This window comes from Alligator sinensis, unplaced genomic scaffold (assembly GCF_000455745.1).
Source record: "Alligator sinensis unplaced genomic scaffold, ASM45574v1 scaffold472_2, whole genome shotgun sequence".
In the NCBI taxonomy this organism is placed as follows: domain Eukaryota; kingdom Metazoa; phylum Chordata; order Crocodylia; family Alligatoridae; genus Alligator; species Alligator sinensis.
In genome coordinates, this window is record NW_005842378.1 from 196,247 (window position 1) to 208,523 (window position 12,277).

Below are 12,277 nucleotides of genomic sequence, written 5' to 3' on the forward strand. Positions count from 1 at the left end.
ATAGCACTCTGCCCAAGAAAGCCTTAAGGCAGCTTACAGTAAGAGGATAGAAAAACTTATAAATCAGGAGAACAAACAAGAGAACAAAATGCAGCTTAACATCATGTGTGTTAAGTTGGCAGTATTGTTAAAAGTACCATTAAAATATTGTCATTTTCTCAATCTTGCAATGTCCTGTTTTTCTTCAGGAAAGTAATATCTAAAGTAATATCTAATGACTCAGCATCAAGGTAATTCTATTCTAGTTTAATATTTATAGGATATTTGTGACAAAGAGCATGAGTCGCATTTAACAAGGAGTTTTCCATTCATTTCCAAGCTAGAAGTTTTATACTGTTTTTACTAATAATTAAAACAATCTACCTCTGCATGCAGTTACAAATTTTAAAACCTCAAGTCAGAAATAGAAATTGAAGCTTTCAGTATAAGCTTACACTGGAAATGCAGAGATCAGAGTTCAGTACACAGATCCCTGAGCTAGCTCTAAACTGCTAGCATGGATATCCATAGCAGTTTAACTGCAGCAGTTAACAGCTCAGCACAGATTGCAAAATCTAACAAGAAGCTGGTTAAGTACATGAGCACTACCCCCCACACTGCTTCTGTGCTGCTACAGACCACTTACAAAGTTAGCTTGTGTATGTCTGTAATTACTAGTGCCAAGTAATAATGCATACCAAGTATTATTAATTCAGTCACACTAATCAACTTGCATAGCATGCTGCAGTACAGTATAAATTCAACATGATTAAAATTGCTACAACCTTATTTTACATATTGTAGGCAATTCTATTCACCAATATTCAAAGAAAGATGAACTCCAAGTGGAACAGGAGGGCTACTATGTTCACCAAGGGAATGAATGGCCTATCATGTGAGAAGAGGTTACATCACATGGCTTCTTTACTCTAACAAAAGGAAGGTTAAAGGAGGTATGACTGCTGCCTGTATGGGTACTAGGGGAGGGGAAGAACTGATTGAACTAAAGGACAATGTCAGCTCAATAAATGGGTATAAAAACTGGCTGTGAATAAATTTGACGCAGGAAACTAGTAGGTTCCCAACCCAAGAGCAGTGACATTTTGAAAAAGCCTCTCAAGCTGAATAAAGGGGCCCCAACCCTAAATTTATTAGGAGGGAAGTTAGCAAGTTCATGAAAGCTTTGACATGGTGCCTGTAATAGCAGAAGACTAGATTTGATGACTCAGGAGGTCCCTTTGAGTCCTGTATTCCTGTAAAGTGACAAATGCATTAAAGTACAGTATTTTATACCCAACCTCTCCCAAAAATCTCCACTTACCCTTGCAATCCAACATGTTGCTGTACAGGAGCAATGCCCCATTTACCTGAATATAAGATGACCTTGAATGTAAGACAACCTCCCAATAATTAGATTCTACATACCAAAAAATGTATTATAAATTTTCCATGTATGGAATCTAATTATTGGAGGATCATCTTCAATTCATCCCCTCCCCCCAGTACTGCAGGTGGTGGAAGGAGAAGTGATGATGGGGGCAGTAATGGATAGAGCGTGATAGAGCAGGCAGGGGGGCAGTAATGAGGCAGGCAGCATGGAGGCAGTGAGTGAGGCAGGCAGCTTGCCTCTGATGCCTGTCCCCCCACAAATCGCCCATTGTGTCCACCTCCCCACAGCTTCAGGTTGCTCCGATTCCCCCTGCCCCTGTTCCTCCCTCCTCCATGCCACTTCTGCTACCTGCAGCCTCAGGTCCCCACCTCCCAAAATCTCCCTCCCCACCCCATCTGCCCCCCTTTCCTTTTCTCCACACCAACAGGCTCCTTCCCTGCAGCCTGGGGCACAGCTCTAGCCCGCTCCCATAGCAGCAGCAATTGAGAACTGCTGCTAGTGGGCTAGGCTGGAACAGCAGTACTGACTCCATGCCACTGTTGTGGGGCTGGACTGGAGCAGGGATGGAGCCTGCTGGCACAAAGCAAAGATAAGGAGGGGTGCAGCAGACTGGGAGGGAGATGAAGCAGGAGGAGGGTGGGGGAAAGGAGTGGCAGGGCATGCAGAGGCAATGCACGATGGGGAGGGGGGCAGGCAGCAGCTGTAGCTTCAGCTCCAGTCCCAAACCAGGATACTAAGTGACTATAGTTCACCCTTCACTTCTATCAACTGCAGCTCAATTCTTGGTAACTAAACAATATTGCCAGGTTGCAGATAATAGTTGAAATGCCACAGGTTGTATGCCAGTCACTGATCAAACTTGAACTGCTGATGCATGAAGAACAGACATCCAACTGAAAGAAGCCAAGAGATTCTACCATGCCTTTGTTTTCCAAAAGGTTTTTGCAATTAAAAAAGCTTCAAACAGCTATTTCCCACTTTCAACACAGGATTGTTTCTTTAGAGGAGAAATTTAGGTCCGTCATTTTCATTTTGCTTCAACTTACTGAATCTCAGCTAGAGATCACAGCTTATAGCCTCCTCTCACACAATTAAAAAGATTCGTTACCTCCTGTACAATTTTGTAAAAAATAATCATTCTATTCTATGCCATTTTACTTACCCGTTTATCAATGTCATTGTGTTGGAGCTGGACAAAGCGAGCACTAATAGCAGCAATATAGCTCTGCTGATTGGAGAAAGCCACTCTCCCAGCACCTTTTGGGTACTTCAATTCTGGGTCAGTATCAATGCCAGCATAGCAGACACCTCCATATAAACGGTCCATAATCATTGCCAATTCAACTACAAGGAAAAAATTACCAAATGTTGTAAACTCAAAGTACAGGAAGTTCTCAAGGCAAACAGAAAAGGAATTTAAAAGTTATACTGGACAAAGAATAAAACCTGAACATCTGAAGTATACTAAAAATGTAACAAAAATGGCAGAAGTAATAAGGAAAAATTTCCTGAGATTCTATCTTGTGTAACAAGCAGTATGTCATTATCAGTTATACTTCATCCAAATGTCAATGAGACAATAAGAAAATGCAGGCATTGTTTCCATAAGTATTGTATCTTTATATTTGATGGTATACATTTCCTGACAAAACAGTAACCCAGTAGTCGTAACAAGAAAAATATAAATAGAAACATTTTCTGGTTTATCATTGTAAACATTTGATCTTAGAATCATATTCGTTTCCTTGGGCTTTTGCATTCATTTTAAAGTAGCGGGTGGAGGATGGAAGTCTATCAGCTTGCAGTTTATGAGCTCCAGTCCTTGAAGCCATCTAGGTCCACTAAATTTATACATAGTCAAGTAACTCCTGGCCTTGGTACCTTACAGTTTAACTGTATTTTCACATGTCAGTATGTATATTTCAAATGTTCTTGAATTTGGTAAATGGAAACTACAATGGTGCAGTTGTTACTCGTGTCTGCACTCATTCTTCGATGTTTCTGGTTGGGAACCAATTGGTGCAGGTCAGAGGTGTGCATACATACATTGCCCTAGAATTTCAGGTAGAACAGTTATCTTTCAGGCACTGAAATGCTGTGCCTCCAACATCAGGTTGTAGGAGCGAGCACCTAGCCAGTATGCCTCACACGGCAACTGGGGGTGAGGTGTGCTTGCATTCATGTTTTGGCAATCCCAGGCAGTGGGTGACCTGTGGTTGGGGGTGTGTTCACTTTTCTTCTTTCCCTTCTCTCTTCAACATGACTTCAGTTAGCTTTGATAGCCTAAAACTGACCAAAATCTGCAGTGTGCTTGCCTGATTTGGGGTTACTTGAGAAAGAGGAACTGCCTAGAACCACATTTCCAGGGCTAGTGGGGAGGGGGAACGATGAGGGCCTATAGTCAAGTAGTGAGCAAAGACAAAGCTAGTTGTTAGAAAGATAGCTTTTATTGAACAAGCAATGCAAAGAGGAGCTCACTGATTTAAAAGAAAAGCTGGGGGGAATATAATTTTAAGCCCTTTAGCTTTTCAGAGATTTTGTGCGACAGTTACCAGATCTGAATTGTCAGACCAATAACTTCAAATAGCATGACCTAAGCATCCAAATAACGAGATGAACTTGAGAGTCATTAGACTGCCCACCCCCCAAACTCTTCCCAAAAAGTTCCTCCCCCAAGTATGAGGTGATATCAGCATGGAAACGGATTCTGAAACAAATGAGCATCTTCACCTTACTCCTTACATGCATCTTACTCAACTCCTGCTTATCATGTTTTCCTCTGATCCCCCCCTTCTCTGCTGCTGCCCCTCCTTCCCCCAATTACCTCTCCAAATGTTTCCTTCAAGTTTACCACCGCACTCTGAATACCACAGCCATGCAGTCCCTCCTGGCATGTTAAAAACCTAGCAATACCCCTGCTCTTTTCAACTCCACCATCCTTATCGCACACCAGTGCCTCCATTGAACATCCCTAGCATGCTCTAGCACAGCTCCTAGCAAAATTGTACCCCCCATCAAAAAGCTCCAATGGTGGTATGTTTAAAAAAAAAATCCACACCGTCACATTCCTTGATTTCTCCCTAATCTCCAGGGAAAGCTCTTATTTTGGGGGCAAGGAAGAAGCTACATGGTCAGGATCCCTGCTGCCCTCCAATCTCAGTGAACTGGGTGAAGATGGGGGTAGAAGTCTGTGGTCAAAAGTGAAAGGCGGAAGCTCCAATGTGCTGTTCCAATGTTTACCTTTGTTCAGCGCACACAAGGCTACCCAAGAACTGAAAGCAGCAGCTACATAAGAGGTGCAACAGACAATAGTGGCCAAAGAATTCCAAACCTGGCCCTTGATCTTTACAAGATAAAAACTAATTTTATCAGTGGTGACACCTCTGGATGTACCCCAGTATCAGTATGTACATAGAAATCAATTACAGAAATCACTGATCAGTACAACATGCATAATGCAGTCATTCCTGCAGAGGACAATATTTCCAGAATTGGACCTTTAAAGTAACTATCAAGCTAAAAATCTATCTAGACTTTGCTGTTTAGGTTAAACTAAAGTATACCATCACAGCAAAAATGCTGTTTTAAAAACAGTTTCCTAATTTGTAGTCTGAAAATTACCCTCATGTTTGGCTAAGGATGCGGACAATAAACAAGTTACACTGAACTGAGTCAGCAAGATCCACAGTAATTTTCATATGTCCATTATGTCTCAGGTAACTCGAAGCTAAACCAAGATGTTTTATATTCAGGCGTAAACTAACTGCTCAATTACCACTATTTACCTTCTACTTAATGTGGGATAGAACAGATGTATAAGACAACTGTCATGGATCAGACAACATAGGGCAAGTACTTGCTTCAACTTAGTATAGCTTGTCTGTTCACACCCTCAAACTAAAATAATTTGACAACACCAATTTATTGTATATAGTTTCTAGCCAGTTTCACTTTTAGATTCTTATGCATTAGCGCACTACAGGAATGTTCAGATTTATATTTCCCTATCATGTTTTCAAATCCAAACAAAATTCACTGAAATTTGGTCACCATTGTAGTAAATGTCATATAATTATTTTTCTTTAAACTAAGCCTATTACTTGGAGCCCAAAAAATATTTCTATAAGACTATAATGCCTCAGCGCTAATATAATACAAATCATTACATTAATAAGATACTGTTAAACTCTACACTGGCACCAGCTAACATAACTTGTTCCCATATTTAGGTTCTATGAAACATCAATTTTAAAAGGTCTAATTTGATTTTGGTTTACATTTAGAAGTCCCCTACATTTCCAACCTACAAGGATGGTTATAGCGCTTCTGAGGTCCTACAGAAATCCAGTCATTTGGGCCCCTTTAAATGAGTTGCTGCTTTTCCCTGCATTTAAGATTATACCACGTTATTTTATAAAAACGCATAAAGCATCTACAAAATAGGACAGATTAACTGTGTTTAAAGTCAGCCTTGAGCAGATCTATTCTTTACAAGCTTGAAGGGGCAAACACAGTCTTTTGTGGAGAAGTAGAGATGAACCCTTTGGAAGAGTAAAGAGAAGGTTAAGACTAGATGACCTATGAAGGTCCCCTCCAGTCCCACTTCTCTATGACCCTTAAAAAACAAAACAACACTACAGCAAACAAAAACACCTCTGGTTCCACATCGGGAGGCAGCAAGTTCTTCAGCCTGTCCATGTCAGCTCTAGCTGAATTGCTGTATTGTGCTACTGCATGAGAACCTCAAAAGTAAGACTGGCTACCAGTCATTTTCATTATCCAAGCTAAACAAGGTTTTAAGAACGTTAATGTTTCTTGTACTAGTTTAGAATAAGAAGCCAACCAGAACCTAAAGACATAGGGAATTTTTTTTTAATTATAGTTTTTAAGTCTGATATTGGCATGTCACTTTAAAGTGAGACTATATACCAACCTGTACATTTTTAATATGAAATACACCACAAGTCAGAGTCATTCTACCAAACTAAATAGAATTCCTGCTCCGCATAAGTGGACATGGAAATGATATACAACACAGTAACTAGTAGATTCTCCTATAGTATTGGAAAACTTGTAAGTCATCCTTTGACTGGTGAGCCTATGGAGTCCTAAAAGGCAGGTCAGTCTGAAATAAGCAACCTTACTGCTGCTGTTTTGCTTTTTTGTTTGTTTGTTTTAAGAAAAATGCACATAAACCCATAAGATTCATAGAAAAAAACCTGCCGCTTTCAAATGTCCTACACTCATTTCTAACCTTAAGTTTAAAATTTTAGTGCAGTAGTAGGAGAATCTGGATAGTCTTGCTTTGGAGAAGTTCTAATAAATTCACTATTTAAAAGGCATTTTTTTTCAAATATGAATTACAATATAACAGGTCTAAAATATAAAAACATCTAAACATAATATTAAGGTTTTTTAAGTGGCATGATAAGAAATAAAGTACATCATACTTTCTAATTTTGAGATGACTTCTAATTTTAGATGCCCAACTTTAAAAAAAAAGTTGGATTTCCAGAGGTGCTGAGCAATCACAATTCCAAATAAAGCCATATTGTTATCTTAATTAGTGGTTATTTTGAAGGTAAAAAGTTTTATTTTTACTCTTTGAACAGAAAAAGTGGATATGCTGGAAAAGTAATCCACATATATTGTGAAAAAATCCCTTCAAAGCGGACAGAATATCTTTGCCTTAGAATATTGACCCAGGTGCTGACAGCATGGTCCATCCCATCTTAAATTTCTGTGCCTACTCACCAGCTCGGAGGGGGCGTGGAACTCCCCCAACAAAGATGGTTTTTCTTGGGTCCAAAGGCTGAGAACCATCCATTACAAAGTCACTATCACTGAGGTTCCAAGGTCGAATTTGCACCTGAAAAAAATTTGTTGATTTTGTCTTTACTTCATTGCTAATTTCCCTTACTTAAGTAATCAAAATGAGAAACAACTTGGGAGTATTTAAGATAATATATTAAGGCCAATTAGAATAAAGGACATATATGCATATGCACACGTATATTTTTTTAAATAAACAATCAGAAAAATTATGGGATACAAAAGTGAAAACAGTACAAATATACCATATTATCTATCCTACTAAGTATTTGTAAAGCACAACATAGTGTTCATTTGAAAAAGGCAAACAATGTATCACTTCTAGAGGCCATACTTGAGTTGATTCCCTCAGGCATTCATCTAGTCCATTCTTTCCCAGTTTGCCTTTCCCACATTCTTCATTAAAATATGTAAATAGACATTTGGAGCTTTATCATGTATAGTGTGAATTTAAGGCTGCAGGTTGGACATTCAACTTCCTTTTAATTGTATGGAGCTTTTCACAAGTTTTTAAAACAATTGATAAAAATAGAGGAAGGAAGTCCAATTAATTCCTTCACTTCAGCTAAGAGGTTTGGTTAAATGGAAAGACATTTGCTTAGTCTACTTAAGGAGCCAGATGGGCAGCTGAACTGGGAGTCTTCAGATTGTACAGAATGAGGCATTATGCTCAAAAGCCATTTGGATGAACCTACTCACCCTTCCAACCTGCCGCATGAGAGACATTTGACAGCATATTTAGTATTGCAACTGAATTGCTATTTCCATTCATCCATGCAAGTTGCATACTCTTCTCATTCAAATAAGCTATTTGGAATCTTTTATCTGAATGTCCTTAATGACTATTCCAGAAGAATTGTGCATACAGTATGATTTAATTACAATACATAAGAGCTACCATTAGATAAAACCTAAACTCCCAATCCCGCAAGAAATTAGGCATGTACGCAATTTTGCTTATATGAATAGCCCCATCATGTGAATTTAAATGTCTTCAGGATTGGTGCCAGGCTCCTTAACTTTCTCATTTGTAAAGCATTTTAACCACTGGAGCAGGCAATAAATATTTGTGCACATGGAATAAGCAGGCAGTCAGCAAATGGCTGAAATTACCTTTGGAAATAAGAACTACATACCCTTGATGTTTAGAGAAATACATTACCATGACGGTCTAAAACAGACTACTACTATTTTTTTGTCCTGGTGCCTGTAAAAAGTTAAGTAGCAACTCATTACGAATAAAACCAGTCTTAAAAATTAGTCTAACAGATCCCTTTCTGTTTTTAAAATGTCCAGATAAAAGATTAGTAATAGAGAACATGGAAGTAGTTTTCTTATAGGATTTAACAGAGACAGCAATTCCTGAGTGTCTTTGTACTGTCCTGTTAACAGTTATGACGAGAACAGGTTAATTTGTTCAATCTAATATTCAGCCTCTATTCTAGCTCAGCTGTTAGCGAGATTGGACTAATATTGCTAAGTGGAAGTCACATAACAGTTCCTGAAGCAAGCAACAAAATTATCTAAACTCGTTTCTGAATCCAGACTAAGGTGAAAACCTATTTTTTTTTTACATGCAAGAAGTTCCATTGTTTTTCTTCTGCAATGCAACTTTACTTTCCAGATGATTAGAAGCATGTTATTGATAGCAGTTGGCTCTTTTCCAGCAGTTAATAGGTTCATTACAAGTAGAGACAATTAGCCAGCCAATACCTATGATTGATAGGGAATGGAAATAAGCAAAGTAATTCTGGACGAAAAAGAAAAAAGGGAGAACTGGGGGAAAATATTAAATTAGATATCCAAGGCACAATAGATTTGGAGTTAAATAGAGCAAAATATATTTGGTTTTCTGTAGCAATGAATTTATGTATATAAAAAATGGAAGACTCTAGTTAAAATTTGATTTGCTTGTGACTCAGCAGAAATGCACTTTAGATGTTTTTCTTCCATATGGTATTATCTCACCCTTCGCCTGTCATCAGAAGAGCCTAACTGCATGCTTCTCATTGGTTTTAAATAACATTCCTTTAGAAAACCAAATCTGTGTCAAAGCAGACTTGCTAAAGAAAGTGAAAAGTCTGCAAGATGATGAATTGCTTAGGAAGCACATACAGAATTGAAAGCAATGAAGAGATTTCATGAGGTATTGGCACCAGTCTCTAGATTAAAGAGTTTTCTATTTCAGTTCATAGGACATTTCTTTTTCTTTTTAAGAAAAACTTAGTAAAGTAAGAATTAGCCAAAGTTTTTGTTACAGATACAATTGTAACAGGGCATTCTATTAGCATGAAACTGAAAGTTGCAACCTAAACAATAATTAAACAGCGTGGCTATTATTAGCTTCTGGAAAAACAAGTTTTGATAAAGCAAGAAGGTAAGCCTGTTAAGAATCAGCAAAATAATCAGAACAGTTTGAGGTGGGAGCCACTGGATAAGCAAATTGCCTGTAAATCTATTTGCTTTAAAACTGAAGAGGTAAGAAGCCAGTGAGTTGGCAGCTATGGTGCCTTGTACACGCTGCTTACTGGTTTGTCCTTGATGGTGGGGCTCGACACACACAGGTACAGTTTCCCGTCTTCTTCCAGACAGGCATCTATAAGAGCTTGTACAGAACTTTCTTCTTGGAACAGCAGAAAGGCATAACCTTGGAAAGGACAAAGACAAACACAAAACAAAGAGAGGTGACTTTTTACCACTTGTTTTTTCAAGAAAGAAATTTTTAAAAGTCTCAGGCTGTGACTAATATCTAAGAACTGCAAATATATTGCAAGTTGCACAAGTTTGCCTCTCAGCAAAGTGTTCTGCTACAGACCTTTGTCATGCTCCTCCATCAACACGGAACACATCATCCCTGGACTGGTCTATACATACTATAACATTTAGGGTTCATTCACCTGATCCTCCACCATTACTTGCTTACAGTTTCCCTTTGCTCTCTATATTGGTCAGGCATGAGGATCTCTATATAAAAGGATGGATACAGATTCAACATCAATGCCAAAAACACAAAAGCTTGTGAAAGAACACCTTAACCTCCCTGGACATTTCATTACTAATGTCAGTGTAGCTGTCCTTCAAACAAAAAACAAACAAACAAACAAAAAAGAGTCTTAAATGTGAAACTGTAAAAACTAGAAGTCATCTAGACAGGACTGTATTAACCTGCGTCTTAATAAGGGCTATGGATTCTTAGCTCAATATCTGAACAAGCCGTTTACTTTGGTGTTCTTTCAAGTGTTAACTGTCTTGTTTTGTTTAAGGGATCTATTTGTAGCAGTGTTGAACTGAGAAAAAGAGAAGCATAAAACTCTTGGTTCAGAGGTGATATCTTTTATTACACCAACTAAAAAGTAGCAAAAAAGTCTGTCTTTGCAAGCTTTTGGGCACACGCAGCCTTCTTCAGGTTGAAGAGAGATCAAAGATTGTCAAAATGCTCTTAGGTAGAAAATAAAAGTTCATTTTGCACAGGGGAGATAAAAGCTGGAAGTGTACTCCCCTGGGTCTGAGAGTCCTTTCGTGTAAGTGTTGCTCTGTGATGTGCAGATAAGGCTGTCTTCATCCCTGGAGGTGTCTGATGTCAGAAGCAGGCAGGGAAGTGCAAAAATCTCTCTTTCTTGTTTAGCAATGAAGTTTATTTTTCTGTTTTTGGAAATATATATTTAGCCATTTTTGGAAAAATAAACTTCATTGCTAAACAAAAAAGAAGGATTTTTGCACCTTCCTGCCTGGTTCCGACATCAGACACCTCCAAGGAAAAAGACAGCCAGGGCGGGCCCTGTGGCCATGTGTTACGGCCCCAGGCCCCAAGCCCCAGGAACTGCCCAGCTGGGCAGCAGCCCCAACCCCAACCCTGCTCAACTTCCCTCCCTTCCTCCCTATGGGGCCCTCAATTCCCCACCCCCCACAACTTACTGGAAGGAGCTGCTCTCCAGGCTGCCTGGGGCCATGTGCGTATACATGCACAAGGTGCTCCCTGCCTGACTGCCCTCCTCCTGCTCCCTCTCAGCCCCCTGCAGGCTGGAACTCTTCCAGCCTGCAGAGGGATCACTACAAAACTGCAAAATCCACAGTTTTCTCCAGTAAAATGAGATATCTGTGTTTGCCTTTGGTAAAAATCTGTGGTTTACTCCTTTTTTCCATGGGAAATGAAAAACCTGGATCCCTGGATATAACCTCTGAACCAAGAATTTTGTGCTTCTGTTTTGTTTAGCAGCTGATTTAAACCAGTGATTCTCCACCAGGGTACCATGGCACCCCAATATCCTTTCAAGGGTGCCATGCAATATTAACACTATTAAGTGTACAAACACGATCAACCCAGATATTTCAAATAGGAACCCATAGTGTTAAAAATACTCTGACCTGTTCTGGTCTTTCTTAGGTTTTTGCAACAGCAGAATTGTTCTATTATTTTTGTGTAGTAAAAAGCGAGTGAAAAAGGGCTAACATTTTCCAAAGTGTGTGGAGCCAAATGAGGGGTGCCTTGAGTCTAAAACCCCCGAGAACCACTGATCTAATTGAACCCCAATAACACTTCGCAGCCTCCCCTTCCTTTATACCTTTCCCTTCTATTAAAAAAAAATATTTCTGCCAGTTCATTCGTAGCATCTGACCAAAGTCATAGTTGCCTACAAAAGCTCATGCCTCTCTGAAACAGTTGGCCTCTAAGGGAGATTGTACATGTGATGGTGGGGCCATGTACACACGACACAGTGATGAGAAACAAGTCATTTGTCTAAATGGCATCACCATGTACACATGCACAATTTTTTTTGTGGAAAAATTTCTTTGAGCATGGCAACTTAAACCAATGCATTTAAAAACGGGGCAAATTGTCCCATTGTGGATAAAAAAAAATTTGTGCACATGTATGTGTCACATGGGTGTGCTGGTGGCCGGAGAAGGCAGTGGGGATGGTGCATGGGGCACTGGAAGTCCAGACATGCTCAGGGAAGCTCAGGTTTAGTGGGCTTCCAGCACCCCATGCACCATCCCCATCACCTTCTACAGCCACCAGCACACCCAGCCACTCTCATGCTGCCTTCCCACTGGATTGGGTGCTGTCTGCCAGGG

At 39.5% G+C, this 12,277-nt stretch overlaps 1 protein-coding gene across 1 annotated transcript in view; it reads right to left on the reverse strand.

Annotated features, from left to right (window-relative positions):
• Positions 1-12,277, reverse strand: part of CPEB3 (cytoplasmic polyadenylation element binding protein 3) — a 172,267-nt gene that overhangs the window by 7,212 nt on the left and 152,778 nt on the right. The window contains exon 10 of the mRNA XM_025210887.1: positions 2,532-2,713. Within this exon, the coding sequence (XP_025066672.1) occupies positions 2,532-2,713 (182 nt within the window). The remainder of the gene's footprint in view (positions 1-2,531; positions 2,714-12,277) is intronic.